Here is a 17,972-nt window from a genome sequence, read left to right on the forward strand (position 1 = left end):
TATGCTCCTGCTTAACCCTGAGGTAAGCTATTACCAAGAACTGTAAGTTCCAATAAAATATAGATGTATTCAAACAATGTGAATATTTCTAAATAAGTAAGCAAATCTCACAAAACTAGTGTCATCTAAATTCTTAGTCTTCAGAAACTGATCGATTTTAGGTCAGTACTATTATTATTTGAAATTCTTGCGATGTCAGTATGAAATTTATCTTTTATTTGACATCTCCAACACTATAATTGATTTAGTACTTAATTTAAGATCTGGAAAATGCCTACATGTTTGCAAACAGTGTTTTGAATAGCTTTCCAGTATTAGCTGCACTTTTTAAGCACGGTATAACAAAAAAGAAAAAGCCAAAAGTGATATAATAAGGTGTGGCTTTAAAAACAAATAAATGTTATACAATAACTGCATGCTTGATAGCACACTTATATTTTAACTGCACACACTGTTTTAATATCTAACTTTTATTTCAAAATAACTTTACCATCGACATATTTTTTTACTAGTATATAGTTCTATATAATTATTGTATAGCGGGACTGTAAGTTTGTTTGCAGAAAATCAACTAAAGAATTGCCAGACCAGTTATACAAATTATATTTCACTGTTATGAAATTACATTATTTATGCTGAACGAACAACATAAGAACACATAAATTCGTTCGTTACCGAGGTTAGATGTTACTACATGTACTGCATGTGTTAAAGACACACGAAACTACTGTAAACTCGTGAAATAACATTATGTCAGTGTTAAGAAGACTGCAAGTATCCGCTCTACCACTCTGGTTCTGGGGTAGAGCGCCTACCTTGTAACTTGTAGGACCCGGGTTCGCGCCCCGGCTCCTCCAAGGCGGATTGCCGCATTTTCTCTGGTATGAATACAATCCCTTGTAACAAGTCAGGCTAACAAAGAAACGGTGGGTGGAACAGAAAAAAACATTCCAGGTGGCTTCCAAATGGGGAGCCCGTTTTTTTTTTTTAGGCTCCCCATGCGGTGGCCATTCCGGGGGTTTCTCCGGAGGAATGGAGTTTTGCAAAAATATTTTTTTTAAGGTTTGTTGCGTTTTAGTTTTTAGTAACATGTTATAAATAAAGCTCAAACAATATTTTAAAACATTTTTTAAAATTTTTGGTTTTGACCATAAAATATTTGAATTACGTGTGTATCAGTCAGTGAGTGGTTGTATACCGATGCTGTGTGTTCAACCATTTATCGATATATATTTTCTTAAAGTATTATTGACAGTTAATTTTAGTCGCAAACTATTGACCAATACCTTTGTTATATAGTTTTTTAGACGTTTTTGACGAAAAATATTATTTCTGAAAAACCACATAGTTTTCTATCAGGAAGATCGTCTATAACACACACAGTATTATGTATGTGTGCGCGCGCCAGTATAACATCCAGATATAAATAAAATATTCTATTTATTTCAACATGAGCCTTTGATACTTTCCAACCCACTCTTATTATTAAAACATTATGAATTTTAGGCCTCGTAAAGAAATGCGATAAAATATTTTGATTTTATCTCGTTCTTTTTATCGTTTTAAAAATTCCATGTAGATATGAAAAAAAACATGTTGCAGCTCTTAAATTTAAAAAAAAAAACTGGAGAATCTATTTACTTAATATTTGGCTCTACTCATGCGAAAGTCTGCCGACCCCTGCCCTTGTATAATATTTAATTATCAAGCTCGTGAAAAATTTAGTATAGTTTATCTCTCCCTAAATTGAGTGTCTTGCCAACTATTTTACCAATAAGCTCGTAATGGAAACAGGCTCTGTTACAACAGTGGACGCAAACTGCACAGACTTCGTGAAATTAAGAAGGTATATTTCAACATGAAGGATAAAAAATATTTTCCGTCATACTTTATCGTGATGCGTGTGTCCTAACATTGAAGGAAAAAGAACTCATTCACATTTTCTCGCGGTTTGTAGAACTTATTATAATACCAGAAGCTTACAGTTACATTTTAACACTCGGCAGAAACTTTAGACAATCATTCCTGATCACAAATAGGCCTAGGTTAACAAATATTCTAACGAACAGCATGTCATATCAATTAATGCAATGACTTTGAATCGTGTTAACGCGAAGAAAAATATTTTGAAGGTACTAAGAATGATGGGATGCAGTTGCCGCCTAAATACATTGTGTGCATAACCGCACGAGTAACGTTTACATAATTAATTGTGACTTTTGTCACTCGCGTTGACAGTTTTGTAACTGCAAATACTCAACAGGGTTACCGACAAATTTCATAGATTATTTACCTAGTAGGTATTTTTTTTTTCGAAATACGCTTGAACAGACTTGTTCTTTATTTTTTTTAGATCTTAACTATACAGTATTTATAATGAACGTACATAAAATAAATATTTTTTTTTTACCTTTATATATTCCAAAAGTCCATGGCGTGTAATAAAACTAGATATGAACTGATCACTAGATTTATTTTAAGATCCCACTCTCCGAAACCATAAATATAAACGGTTTTATCGATGACGAAAACCAAAACAGTTGTGTGACGACTGATAATCATTTGCAATAAAATAATTTCTAAAACGCTCGTTGCAACGCCTACGAAAGCGCAATGCAAACTAATTTGTCTTCAGCGTCACGTTCAGAGGCGACAGAAAACCGAGACGAAGATATGACTACTATACACTCACCCCGAGTCAGACACCCGAATGATCCGCATTCGTGTATCTTCGTTATTTCTTCCCTCCCCCCTCCCCTTAGGGGTGGAAAAGTAAAATGTAAGTTAGGTGTGTTACATAAAATAGGGCTGGTCACTCCTGCATGATTACATGATAAGTGTGTGAAGCTTTTTTCCCCCCCCTTCAGTTAATTGTTTATCCATATAGGTTAGACACCCAAAACATTTGCTGAAGTTTAGTTTTTTCAGTGTGGAAACAGTTTTAAATTATTATTTTATTTTTAATGTAAGTGGCCGATTTTAACGACGTAGATTCTAATATACACTTACTGTGATCTGAAGTTATCAAGTACCATTTCCGCAGAGGTTTGGGTGGGGCAATATGGCGATGGCGAGGTTAAAAAGTGACTTCAAGTACGTCACAGCAGGCAGACTCCGGATAACTCCTAACTTCATCTGCATAAATAAAATCCTCGCAAAATAATGTTCTTTATTATTTTTTTCCACACACATTTAGGATATCGTAACTGAATTCAAAGATTGTTTGGGTTAGGTAATCAACATTTACTATTTTTTTTAAAAAAAAAAAGTATGAAATATCGCATATTGTGTTCTTTTTATCCCAACCGCGAAGTTACGCGAGCGAGCGGCGAACTTCATGTATGTTCGGGGACTGATCGGGGGTAAATGAAACGTGAACCGAGTAATAGGGCTGCGCGCGCATCACTCCTGTGTTCCATTGTCGCCGCCTTTTGGGGCTGTTTTGTGATAGGGGTGACACCGACGCACTCATCAACTACCCAGTCGTCTGTGCGAGCAGGGCACACAGCTAGTGTGCCGTTTACTAATCATGCTGCGTGTAAAGATGGAGTCAAAATGCCACGACAAGCCCGACACGCTCAGTAGCCAATGAAATACAAGGTCGCTGTGACGTCAACACAACAAAATACGCGCCCCGACGGCCCGCTGTCCGACAGAAAGCAAAACGGAAACGGAAAACTTACAGAACTAAACTTCAAAAATATTTACCTACTTGGTAAATCGTTATGCTGAAAAATCAAATTTAGTTTTAAGTGTGGGTATATTTTTATATTTGTAGTTTGGCCTGATCTGCTTATATAATCGGATATCATCGTGTTTATGGTCAATGTTGTTATTGTAGATTGGTGAAGATTTAATTTAAGAATGGACGAATTCATCGAATATTTTTTAAGTTCACGCTCATGGTATTACATATGGCATTGGATTTTAAGACTACAAAATTCAGTAGGAAAAAAAAAAAGAAAAAAAACATGGGCCGAGATAGCATGTTCTTTTTCTCTTTTAGACTGTTTTAAGCGAATTCACTACTACATTTAATGAAAATATTTGGTTTGGATCGATTTATCGAAATCCAAATCAGAAATCATCGGGTTAATGTTGTGTTATTTAACCCTACGTGCTGGAGATGTAATACGGTTTGTCAGGATTGTCGAGTCGTTTCGTCGTGGCATTGCGACTCCATCTTAGAGATATTGAATTAAACATCTGTGACACGATAATTTTTTGGCAACGACAAATGACAACGTATCAATAATAAATTTACATTCAAGAATCTGTATTCTCTTAAAACAAAATGTCATTTCTAATTATTCTAACAGATAACAACGTAAATACACTATAAATGTAACGTTTCTTGAATGCTACTAAAGCCTAAACCCGATAGGCTAATGTTAAGTAGTTTAACAATAATGGAACAGTTTTTATAAATCTCTGTCCTCCACTTAGTGCAATAGACAGGGAATATTTATATCATAACCAAAACCAACTTTATGGTCATTTTCATACAACCACTTGAATAGGTACGATTTTTGTTCTTGCACAAAAAAAAACTTTTTTTTAACATAAAAAATTATAATAAATGATGAAACCAAATATATTTAAAAATGATTTTCAGCTATTGTTTTCTAAAAATAATCTAAAATCGTTTAAGGTCACAGCACAACATAGATCTTTGTTCATTTTACAAAATACCATTTGTAAGTTCTGCGCGAGACTCCTCCTGATGGAGGCGTTATTCTATGCCAAATGTTTGCGGATTGTGAGGCAGGGAATGCAAAAACCAGCATTTTTATTTGAGGAACTTATGTCCGGAATCGTGAGCCTGTGAATTTAAAGACGCGAACATAGCGCGCGAATTTGAATTACCCGCGCGTCAGAGGCCACTCCACCGGCCGAGAGGACGCGCGATCGCAGCGCCGTGAGTTTTAAAATGCTCCGCAGGGAGCAGGCAGCAAGCACGGAGGTCCAGAGTTAGCTATATGCACCAGCAACTAGCTGCATTAAGTGGTGCGATTTTAATTTCCTCAGGTACTTTTAAAGTTGCTATTATTTGTTTTTATAATCATTAAGGTGTGCAACATGTATTGCAGGATAGTTTCTCTACCATTAAGTTTCATTTGGCATACCAACACGCTTGATATGTCCCTCGATGATCACAAAAATGGCTCTATACGAGTAAATGGTGCCAAATGCGGTTCAGCCATCTGGACGAAATCAACGAAAAAGTAAGCTCTGTGCATGCACATAATTTGAGCAACAGAATGGCAACAGATAGGATACCAAAATCCATTCCCTAAAAATAAGGGACTAACCGTTTCCTATCGTGCACTAGAAATACGGTTAGGAAACAGGTGTATAATATTTAACACAGAAATCCACCGTATTACAAACCCCAAACACATATATAGTCATTTTTGTATTCATCGGGGGATGTACCAAGTGTGTTGGTGTACCAAGTGAAACTGAATGGTAGAAAAACACCATTACCTGTTTGGTAAACATCACCTTAGTGGTATGCATAGGCACATGCAGTGACAGGGCTTGACACGGCTGAGAGCTTTCTTATAGAAATTTAAAATTTAAAAACATACCTACTTAAAATGGATCAAGGCCGGTAATCCAAGACACATAAGTAAGGGTTTGGGTGTTTAATGTGCTACATTAAACATTTAAAAGATGAAATTTTTCCCCAGATTGGTACTTGATAAATACCTAATCTGTACCAATACCTTAAATATTTTCCGAAATTATTAGTTATGTTGAAATTTTGTTTCAGTAATATGTTAAAAATTAATAATAAAGTTAGGTGCATAGCTCAGTGGTCAAATGTATAGTCTGGCAATCTGCTAGCTGGGGTTAGAAACCCACTAGTACATTTTTTTACATTTTAATATTCCCCCACCCCAATAATAATTAACTATTAAACACAGAATCCTAATACTTGGGAAGCCTTCTTATCACAGACGAGAGAGCCAAACGCCCGATCGTACATCTTCGGTTTTTTTTTTGTTCATTGTAAAAGGTTAAGTTAGCTACATTATAAATACTTTAAAACATTGTGGACGGTTGATTTGGTTAGGATAGCTACATTAAAGATACCGTGAAATCATGTAAATGGTTTCCTAGCCCTGGATAGCTACATATTAAAAAGTTATTTGCTAAGCAACCATAAAATGAATTTACAGTATTTTTAATGTAGCTATACTTACCTAATATAACCAACCATCCACAATGTTTGTAGCTAACATATCCTAATCGACCGCAAAATTTAATGCCACACCGGTTTATACAATCAGATAGAACGGAAAAAAAAAAAAAAAAAGCGAGCATGAACTTCGGGAAACTTCGGGTGTGACTCTCGTATGTGAAAAGAAGGCTTCCCCAAATACTTTCTGCGTTGTATCTTTCTATTGTAAACTGCATAAAAATAATTTCCTTGTTCGTACAGTACAGTATATAATTAAAATTATTGGATTACAACGTTGTTTTACTGCTTAACCTTTACGCTTGTTCTATCTTATAATCAGTCTATGGACAACTTATTTAGAAAAAATATTTAATTCGTATGTTGGCAACAGTGGTATTTGACGATTTAAAAAAATGGCAGATGTCAATGTCAGAGAATGTAGAATTAAATTTTACAGCACTTTTTGTGTAAAGTGTCATGTGTTAAATTTATTAGAAGTTTGTGTTCTTGATTAATATGGTTATCTGTTTGATGATACGTCCCAAAATTAGGGAAGAGACGTAAGTATTAGTAATATGCACATAAATTGTTTTGATGTGACAGGTGTTAATTTGACAGTGAGAGATTGTTAAATCAGTGTTAAATGGAAATGATGCGCAGGCATGACGTTAATCCTACGATTAGAATTTTCTTGACAATAGCTACGAAAGCGCTGACGCCGAATTACAGCCGTGTTTACAAAAGCACTGTACTTTCCATCCACCATAGTGATTAAGATAGGTTAGTAGAAGTGTGTAGGATTTAGGAGCGTAGAAAATAATAGAAATACTCGTAGCATGATACCTAATTATCTAAAATAAGGAGCACCCATAAACTGTCATTTTTAGAATTAAATTTTGATATTTTCAAAACTGCCGCTAAGCTCTACAGTTTCTTATAAAACTGTGGAAGGTAATACTGAACGTGAGTAGGGAAAAAAATTATAAATCTCCAGTAGATAATTCTGAAGGAGAGTGATTTCTTCAAAAAAAATTCTGAAACTGGTATTTTTGATTGCCAGAAATTATTTCTGTTTGACTCGTAAATTGGCTTTTTCTCTTTCCTTAAAACATTAGGTATTCAGTAGAGCAATGAAGTTGACTGATATTGTTAATTTTAAAGCATTAATAATAGGGAACATTTTTGAAATGAAAATTATTGAAATTCCTGTAACAATTAATTTAAAATTGCAATTTGTCATCAGTACCTATATTATATTCTTATTTTAACTATCCATAAAATATTTCTTAACTTCAAGAGCCCTTCTCGACTGCAAGTTTTCTAGAATCCATTGGAAATAAATGTGATTTTGTGAAAATACATTGGAAATAAATGTGATTTTGTGAAAATCCATACATTTTCATTATTTCACCAGGATATACGCATTCCCAATGCAACTTACTATGACAATAAACACATGCAGAAAATCATTAAAAAATCACATTCTAGAAATCACCCATCTGTCAACACTCATAGTGTATTCTTGGATATTTGTCTAAGTAATGTATGCCTTGCACCTGTAGTCAAAGAAAAATTAAAATAATAATCAAATTTACACACATTCACAAAGAATTTTTACTAAAATTCTAGCACAAACACAGACTAAGGTAAATGTTCCATGTCACGAATCCAAGTTTATTCATTGATCCTGTGGTACATGTTCCAAACAAATTAAGTCGGAAATGGACAATCATGTGTTAACAAGAAATGTTTGATGTTGAGTGAAATAGAGGTAAAACGGGTAGGTAAAATTGGGTATATAATATGTTAGGTTAGTATATGTTGATGTAATAAAAAATGAAAGTGAAAAATTTATTAGGTTATTTCAGCCACATTATATAAAATAAAATATATGAAAAGTTTGGCGAGGGTACGTCAGCTAATAAAATATGTTTGCGTAGTTAATTTTAATAAATTATAGGTGTTGGGTATTGTAAAGCAGACTAAAATCCTACTAGGTATAGATTGTTTTGGATACTAGTACCTATTCCATTTGTTGATAAAGATAATTTTTGTCAATAAATATTCACCGTGTCGTGAAATAGAAGATAGGCCAATGTTTTGCAATACTGGTAGTTAATTTGATGAAAATGATCATTTTATAGATAATTTATCTTTGTATCATGAAGAAGAATACAGTCCCACTCTGTTGAGTATTATACGATACCGGTATTTTTAGAATGTGAGACGTTTGGAAATAATAAATTCTCGATATCGTAAAGAAGAATACAGTCCCACCCAACCTAGTCTATTTTGCAATACCGGTGTTTAATATTTTAAAATTTAAGTGTTAGGAAGTATTTTCTTGGTATCGTGAAGTAGAATACAATCACACCGGATTAGTTTATTATGCAATACCGGTAATTAAATTTTTGAATGTGAGACTTTTGAAATAATTACTCGGTAGACCTATAGGAAAATAAAAATACATTCCCACCCGGTTCATTTGATTTTGTGATACTGGTATTTTATTCCATATAATTTAATACTTTTTCTGCAACAATTATTGTTGAGCATAATGAAGTTTAATAATAAATAGGCCACTGTGTTTAATTCACGATACCATCGTAAATTGTAACATCTACAGGCATCATTTATTGGACAATGAAATATCAGTATCACAAAACAGACTAGAATGGGGGTATTATAGTCTAGTTTACATTAATGAGAAAGAAAAAAAACATACTATTCAAAAAATTAAATACATAATAAAATAGTGTGGTTATAATTCCTTGCCCAAAATCCCCATGTTCCTGTGCTTGTTCCGTTAGAATATAAGGGTGGTCATGATGTAAGTGACGCCATCTTGGTGACGCCATCTTGGTGATGTCATCAGTGTTGTTATGGAATCGTAAGATAGAACTACTGCCGACTTGTTTTCCCAGATGGTGTTTTAGTGCAGAGTAATTCATACACTGTAAAATGGTGTTTGAAAGGTTCTGTTTGAAATAAAGAAAATGGGGAGAGAGGAAGGCTAGCTGTAGGGTTGGTGGAGGCTAATTAAATTAACTTTTTTTTCCCCCCAAATTACCAAAAACATTAATTATTTTAATAAATTAGTTTGGCAAGTTGCTTGGTTAGCTGCAGCTAGAACCTAAAAGCCTAGCAACTTCAAACAATGGTCATGGAAACCTTGAATCCTTATTAGTCAGGGAAATTTGTAATATTGGTAATGGAAAGTCTGAGAAAAGTCAGGGAAATATTATTACAGTTTTGTGTGGACGCATCACACGGATTGAATTCCATGTAATTTTAAAATATTCGAGAAATTTTATAAAAACGAATTGTGCTGGCTATAACGATAATCACTCACGACATATACCCATGGTTAACTGCCATACAGTCACGCTTACCAACCCTCAAAAAAATAAAATCTACATAAAAATAAATTTATGGTTTTTCCTTGTTTTTGACAGATGCTTCTAAATGAATAAGAAACTGTAATATACTGTAGCTTAATGTTTAATTCCACAGATGAACATACCTGTAGTGGTGTGGAGCAGCTTGACACTTCTACTTTGTGTGACATCGTTCGGATTGTGGTGGTGCATTACCGTAACTCTATGCCTGCTCGTTTTTATCATTGGGTGAGTTTCAGATGTATGCATACTGTTATTACTATATCAGAGCTGTCAGAATACATTCAAACCAAGCACTGCAGTGTGAGGTTCTCTGTCAAATCAAAGGGCTGCACCCATGGGAAAATGGTAAAATATAAATTAAAAAATTGGGCTAGTGAATGACAATTTCGCGTTCATTGAAATTATTAAAAATTGGCTGTAATATGCATAAAATTAGTTTTGTAATATTAATCATTTTTAATTTTGAAATAATTATTTTATATTTATAGCAGATAGGGGTATTATTTTCCACCAAGTGTTAATTTTTTTTTTACTGCACAGATTTGCTAGATGATCACATGTTAATTTTTTTTTTTTACTGCACAGATTTGCTAGATGATCACATGCATACATCATAGTTTTACTTAGTCAGATTTGAAATTTATGTAAACAAATTAATTTGCTCTTTGAGATAGCTTTCAGAAAGAAGGCTTTTTTGAAATACACAACTATACTGACCCAGTTAATTACACTGGAATAAAGTAAAATATATAGTTCACAGTAATGATAATTTTTTGAACCTGTTAAGTAGTGTATGATATTTTTTTTAACTGCTATTATAACTATTTGCTGCAATTGAAGATTTTGGTTTGAACTTGGTGTTTTCAAAAAAGATTCATAAAACTTATTATTTTTTTTATTTAAATACGTATTTTTAGAGTATAATTTATTATCATAAGGGTATCGTAAGGGATTTGAAACCAATGCAGTTTGTGTGCACAAGTTATCATTTTTACTGTTTGTTGAAATGTGGGTTATGTTCTTATCTGTTTGAAAAGAGGTTGGTTTGTACTACTGTCTTGATAAAGAGTTCCAAGGCTTAGCTGACAAGTTGAGAGAGTGCGCGTGGAAACTGTTGTTAATCATGTGTGTAGGTAGCTTGTTGCCATGGTATCTATTCGTGTCACTCCATTACGCTGTAATTTTCCATACCCCTTCTCTGTTCATAATATATGAATAACTCTGCTATGACTTTGTGTTCTTTATTAATGATCCTTTTCCAGTTAAGTTGTGTAGCTACAGTTCTGTTGTGAAGTAGTGCAACTGAATTTCAGTTTCATTTGCAAATGGTGCAAAGAATTTGATTTGAAGTAGGTCCTACTAATTGAGAATGTAAATCATTATTCATTAATTGCATTAACTTTTATCAGGATAACATTTTTTTGTTTTTAATTTTCATCTATAAGGAAATTGAAGGTTAGATAAATTATGACATTATGTTCATGTTATGACTTTCCCATTTTATGACATTCTCTGAAATTGTGGAGTTGATGCACCAAAAATTAATTATACAGTTGTGGTTAAAAATTATACAGTGAATAGCATGTGATTTCATGTCCAAAACACTGAATTATGATTATTACATTACATGAACACACTGCAAGAAGTACAATGAGGTGGGGGTAACACAGAGGCATTCCAGGGTTCCTGGATTTGAATCTTTCTCTGGTCAGTCTGATTTCAGATTTCCACGATTTTTTGAAACCACTCCAAGGTTATGCGAGGATGGTTTATAACAATGCGCAATGAACTATCAATTCCTGTCCTAATATCTTTGTTGTGTGTTTACATCTCTTATGACCTCGTCGACACACCTGTGTAACAAATTTTTCATACTTAAAACATCAGTGAAAATACCCATTTTTACCTCTTTTTGCTGTCCCAAAAACACTTACCAAGAACGAAACCATAAAACGAATCTAGTGTTGGCTCCTGAATTCCGTCAGACACCTTTAAGAAATCCAGAGTAGTTTATAAATGACGCATAAATGCCCGGAGCTCTGCACACCATTTGCAATCCGGGCGGGGGGGGGGGGGGGGGGGGGGGGGGGGGCACTCTATTGTTCATTATTTGATGATATTTTTTGGGGTAGGTATCAGTAGAGACAGATTTTATGGTTTTATGTTTAGTCCAATTACATTTCTTAAATAGTGGTAAAATTTGTTTGATAAAATAATTTGTAATAAATTGGTCTGAAACAGATACATTCAGGACAATAAAAATAAATTAGTGAGTATTTGTGGCTTTAAAGTGATTCAATAAGAGATGCACAATACAACAAAGTAAATTAAATTTTCTCATCCATGCGCTTTGGTACATTTTGTCTGAAAATATTTATTGAATTTCAAACATTAAAAGATTACTTTCTTTATGGTTTCTATTATGTTTTAGTTAAATGCTACTTAGTTCCATGATATAACTTGTAATTCGGTGCTATATGGTGTGTTAACGCGTGTGTCGGTGCTATGCAGTGTTTTGAAATGCTTTGCAATCCACTATTTTATCTTGTCCCTACGTATTGGTGTGTTTTTAAAAAAATTTTAACTTCCTTTTGTACAGAGGAGTGACACTGCTGTACGTGAAACATGAAGACGCCACTCGGAGGTACTTCGCCAGCTTGTACCGGTCCCGCCCCGGCTCTCACAAGACGGGACTCTGCAAGGTCTGTCGCCCAGTTACACAGTGTTTACGCAGGTGTACCCCAGTGCATGTCTTACCTTCTTCATTGTGATTGTGTTGCAGAGCTGAGAAACACTCTGGACGCGACATCTGTGGGAAATTTTAAATTTTCGTCGTTTCAGTGAATGGTGTAATGAAGAGTAATTTTTTTTTCCCAACTAAATGAACAAAATATCTATAAAGTATAGCGTATTCATTTTAGCACTGCTAATTTTTTTCTTTCTTCTTTAGCAGCATGAATAGTGAAACCTTGTTCACAGCAAGCCTTAGTGGGAAATGAGGTAAATGTTGCAGTCAGCCAAGCTATAGTAATTTAAGGGGAAAATTTTCACGCTCCAGTTTGCCATCACCCGGACTGTATAAGTTTTTTTTTTCAGGTGGTGTTTTAGTTTTTGGTTATACACAATGTAAAATGGCATATGCAATGTTCTGTTTGGAATTTTAAAAAGCAGAGGTAGAACTAGGCCATCTTTTGGGATGGTGAAGACTGGATTTACGTTTTATTTGGGAAAAATTGCAAAATAGTCAAATTATTAAAAAAATATATATATACTCTCGGAAATTTGTAATTTTGGTCATGGAAAGTCGAAAAAAATCATACAAATTTTATTACAGATTTGTGTGGACACCCTGTTTAAAAGAAATATACATAATTGGGCTCCATTAACATTAATGTGAATGCAACACTATGGTGAAGTTATATATTTTTTATGTAAGGAAGATTAAGCTACATGTTATTGATCTGAAAGCATTTTTTTTTTCTTTTTCTTTTAGAACTAATTGTATTTTCGTGTCTGTAAATTAAGGATTTCTGGAGCTGTGCCACAAATTTATTGTGTATGTCACTTATTTTGTGGTGGTCTGCCAGGGTTTGTACGTCTCAATATTCTTAAGAAGTCCTTAATTTATCTTTAATTGAATAAGGGCCCTTAAAAGTCCTTAAATTTCACTAAGAATACGTAAAAACTCGTTAATAAAGACTGATTGTAAGTAATGGATAAATTTGGGCATTTTAATGTTTTTCATTTGTTTCCGATTGGCAGCAAACAACGTTTGCGCATGCATAGTAAAATGTTGCAAATTTCAGGCCACGTGATTAGAAGTTACATATAAAAAAAAATTTTGAATTCATATTTTCCATCTCACCTTTTTATTAAAAAAAATATTTTATTACTGCCTTACCTTGAAACTGTAAAGTAAAAGTAATATTGAGAAAATTAAATGTTTGGACTGTAAATTTCAGAGATAATTGTGGACAATAGGAAATTATCTGTAAGAACTGAGCTAACCAAAAAAATTATTTTTTGTGCACGGACTTTTCAGCATTGTTGTTTTTTTTTTTTATTTTGTGATGTACGAATAGTTTTCTACCTCTTGTTTGTGGTGAAGGCGGTGAAGTTAAAAACTCGTTAATTTTTCATTGCACGCGAGGGTGCGAACCATGTGTGCAGGTAGTGGCGCTCCTGGCGGAGCCGGCTCCGATATTCAAGTTGGACCGGCGCCTGACGGGCTCCCAGGTGATAGACGAGTCCTTGCAGGAGATCATCGGCTATGTGATGCGCGACTTTGTGTACCCGTGGTACGACCGCGTCAGCGCTAACGAGGAGTTCCCACACCACATACGGCAGACTGCGCAGCAAGTCATTGTCACCATTGCGTGCAGGCAAGTTTTGGTTTTCCCAAGCGCGGGTTGCTGGTTGCTCCCGTTGCATCTTGTAACATTGTCCTGTGACTTGCCTGCATCTGGAAAATGCAAGAACCTAATATAAAATATGATTTTGCTGGTTTTGCTGCTCAATGTTAAATTTTTGTTTTTTTGTTTGTGGTGTAATAATCTGGGGAAATCATAAATTAAATAACTCACCAGAGCAGATGAACAGATATGTTTGAATCAGTTGGATTTTGAAATAAAAAATAAAACAGTGAGTGGATTGTTAATCTGCACTGCCTGTGAGCTTAATAAAAAAAAATGTAGCACATTTTCACTGTTGGTGTACACAAATGAGGTGAAAAAGTGTCATTTTGAAGCTGGGGTGAATCATGACTGTCATCTTAATTACAATATGCCTGAAAAAAAAATTTTACTTGGGTTTAAGAGCTATTTGATTAATTTACCTGAAACTGAAGTAATGTCAAAAGTTGTCTTCGTAAAAATATTGTAATTCAATTCACTCAGGCTCGCAGAGTAAGTACACAATAATCTATTTGAGGAACGCTCATGCTTTGCAACTTACGTTGAGTAGATCCAGTTATACCCGTAATTGTATTTAATAGTGGAGTTTTTGTAAGAACGCACAAAAATTAGCTTTCAATCCAACAATAATGGATACATGATGGCTAGCTGTGGTTTCAAACCCGGATCCTCTTTGATTGATCTTCTGTGATTTACTATTGCACCACATGGCTCAGTAATGAGTTCATGAGACTTGTTTAATGTGAAGCTCAAAGTTGCTAAATGCCATAGCAAACACAATGCAGATTCAGTGGCAGTTAGACACATATGTACAACCTTGTACATATTTGCCTTTTAATTTTTTTTTTCTGAGAAGTTATGTTTCTTGTTTTTGGTTTTTATGGATTTCCGTTTTACTCTCAAGGCATACTTATTTTTTATCACATGCCTGTTAGATACATTACCTAGTTTTTTTTAATCTTTCGCTTTTTCACCACTGTTTGTTTTATTTTAGAAGTTGACTTATGTTCAGCAGTGGTAAACACTTTCAAGACTAGAATATTTTGCATTGTTAAATTCATTTCTGGTTTTAATAATTTAAAATAATAATTTTAGTGAAACAAGATTTTTGTTCTTGAATATTTTTTTCATACCTGGGTAGTACTCTTTAAATTTTTGGTTTTCTGTTATGTATTACAAAGTACACCTCACGAGAGGCCTCTTCCTGTTGGTTCAGGTGTCTTGTCAGCTGGAAGGCCCTACACTGATTGGCTGACACTTGAGCCAATAGGAATAGGCTTCTCATTTTTGGCTGCCTGAAAAAGACCCTGGCAAGTATGTATAGAGCCTTATCACCTAGTTCATCGTTTAAGGACTGTGATATATCTTAAGCAAGTTGCCATCAAGTTTTTACTGTAGTCTTGTCTTACACTTAGATTGCAGTACAGACAAAATGGCACAAACGTCTAAGCCACGACAGTTTAATGGACAATGGGGTTATGTGTGTGGTTGCAGGATGAAGGAAGTGGACTGGATCCCGTACCTCACCACCCGCCTCGTCGATGATGCGGCGTCCCACCTCCGTCTCTTCCGGCAGGCGCGCGCCAAGATCAAGCAGCAGAAGGCCCCCCCAGGGGGCAAGCCGCCGGAGAGGCCCGACGTCTCCCCGGCCGCTCCGGAGGCTGCGGTGCGCGACCGCTTCACCCCGACCAAGCCCGGGGACCAGTCGTCCGGCTCTGCGGACTCCGGCCAGGCCAAGCAGGCGCCGGTCGACCTGGAGTCCGCGTTCTTCGACCTGGAGGTCACCATGGAGAACAACCTGTGCAGGGACCTCGTCTGCACGGAGAAGGACAGTGAAAGACGTGAGATATTTTTGAATGTTTTATGGTGGGCTTCAGACTTACAAAAAAAAATTTTTATTGCATTTGCATTTTCAAAAAACTTTGCCTCTCTAAATTTACACAGTCGTAATCAAGGGAATACTGAATTTATGTTTATGTGAGTAAGCAGTATTATCATAAGCATTTTAATTTAAATTTAAATTTATTATTTTTCAATTGAAAACAATATTATTTATTGTTTATGTTAGTAATTAACTTTAATGTTTTTTGGTACATGATTGATCAGTAATTTTTTTGTAATTTGTTGGTATGCAATTTCATGATTGATTGCTAGATATTCCTTTTTGTAGGTTGTTTATGTCACATGGTTCAGTTTAAAAGAAGACTAAACCAGGGTTGCCGTTTTTACGGATTTTATCCGTTTTCACGGATATTTTGGAGTTACACCGGATTAACGGATAAGCACTTCGAATCACGGATATTTTAATTGACGAACGCTCAAACATAAATATTTACTTACTGCTCCCGCTCCACTTCATAGATAACATGTCATCAAGAGACACTTCACTTTGCTACGTCGTTTCAGTTTTTCTAAGATGATAACAGTTCACGCTCTACCTTTTATTTCTGGAAGCATTTTTTTTTCATGGATGAAAGTATGCCGTGCATCGTAATATCTATGACAGTTGTTTTAGACACTATGTTCTGTTTCTCTCTTCTGCGCGATGGTGCGTTCGTGCGTGTAACGGAACACGCCCAGTAATATTTGTGCGAAGTGATATCTGTGACTGTGTTTTTACAGTCTGGTTGTTATACCATGCAAAAACGATTTCTATGATACTTTTACGGAGTGTATACAGTTTGTTGTTAATTTTAAAGTAATTGTTATATACAAAAAATTCGGCTTGCATCTTTGTGGAGATAGTAATTGAAAGAAATGGAAAGAAAATTCAAGGCATCTCCAGATCGAACACTGTATAAAAAACAATATAAACGTGAGTGGGAAATAGAGTTAAAGTGGCTGAAACCCGGTAAAACTGACTTTACTGCAGTGTGTTCATTGCGTCGGTCGGACTTTTAACATTCGAAAGGGTGGTCTGAAAGATCTTAGGCGTCACGAAAGCACACCGATACACCAGAGAAATCAGAGGGCTGCTGAACAAAGTACTTCTCTCACATCTTTCATCAGCAAACCAGACAACAAATTTGTAGATGCAGAACTAATGTGGGCGAATTTTATTTGTGTGTCTGTGTATAATTTTAAAGTGATTTTTGTGAGAACCACATACTGTCCGCGTCAGGAATGGTGGCACTCGAGCTCTCTAGTCATCGGATCAGAGGGTACGATCATCTGTAGCGAGGACGATAGTAGTAACGGCGTGGTCATATATTCCGTTACATGAATATATTTATAAATGTTTCACAGTAAATGTTCATATACACCCGTACCATGTGACCATAATCATTGAATTTACAACAGCTTTCAAGACAAGGTACTAATTTGTTTCAGTAAAAAAGAACAACACACAGAATATTAAACATAATTTAAAATACTAAACATTTATGTCACATCGAAATGTAAACAAAACATTCATCAAGGTACTGCATTACTGCGCAGCTGAAATGTCCCTGCAGTCTTTGTACAGCTATGCGATACAAAGTGCCTTAGGCATTACTGTCTTTTATGCTTCAAATAATATATATATATATATGCTGTTAATAAAATATTCTAATAACACATATCTTACAACGCATTAACATTTTGTCAATACTATATAAATAATCTTTTAAAAACACAGATTAATTGTTATCGCAAATATGGTAGTGCAATTAAAAATGTGATAACATGAATGGTAAAATAATAATAATAAGGCTGAAAGTGTAGCATTACAAATGCTATAAATAAACAAAACTAACGAATTAAATACGATTCAGAAAAATATGAGTGAAATACCAAGCTATGCTGATAGATATATATATATTTGAAATACATATAATGTTTCAAACGTACAAAATGTGTTGCACATGTCAGGAAACTCACAATGGATTTGCCAAAACACTGTCGTTACTTTCACAGAATGTAGAACAGTAACCATCACTGTTTTCGGCACTGTTTTCACTACCCTCACCGGCATCACTATCTTCACTGTCG

At 34.8% G+C, this 17,972-nt stretch overlaps 1 protein-coding gene across 2 annotated transcripts in view; it reads left to right on the forward strand.

Moving 5' to 3' along the window:
• The first annotated feature begins 6,576 nt into the window (after window positions 1–6,576).
• LOC134537654 (sorting nexin-13-like) overlaps window positions 6,577–17,972 on the forward strand; it is a 56,868-nt gene continuing 45,472 nt past the window's right edge. The window contains exons 1-5 of one of the 2 annotated variants that reach the window (XM_063378333.1): window positions 6,577–6,747; window positions 9,701–9,813; window positions 12,188–12,290; window positions 13,759–13,970; window positions 15,495–15,841. In XM_063378333.1, the coding sequence (XP_063234403.1) occupies window positions 9,701–9,813; window positions 12,188–12,290; window positions 13,759–13,970; window positions 15,495–15,841 (775 nt within the window). In that variant the 5' untranslated portion in view covers window positions 6,577–6,747. The remainder of the gene's footprint in view (window positions 6,748–9,700; window positions 9,814–12,187; window positions 12,291–13,758; window positions 13,971–15,494; window positions 15,842–17,972) is intronic. The other variant, XM_063378332.1, reaches the window with a different exon arrangement.

This window comes from Bacillus rossius, chromosome 12 (assembly GCF_032445375.1).
Source record: "Bacillus rossius redtenbacheri isolate Brsri chromosome 12, Brsri_v3, whole genome shotgun sequence".
Taxonomy (NCBI): Eukaryota; Metazoa; Arthropoda; class Insecta; order Phasmatodea; family Bacillidae; genus Bacillus; species Bacillus rossius.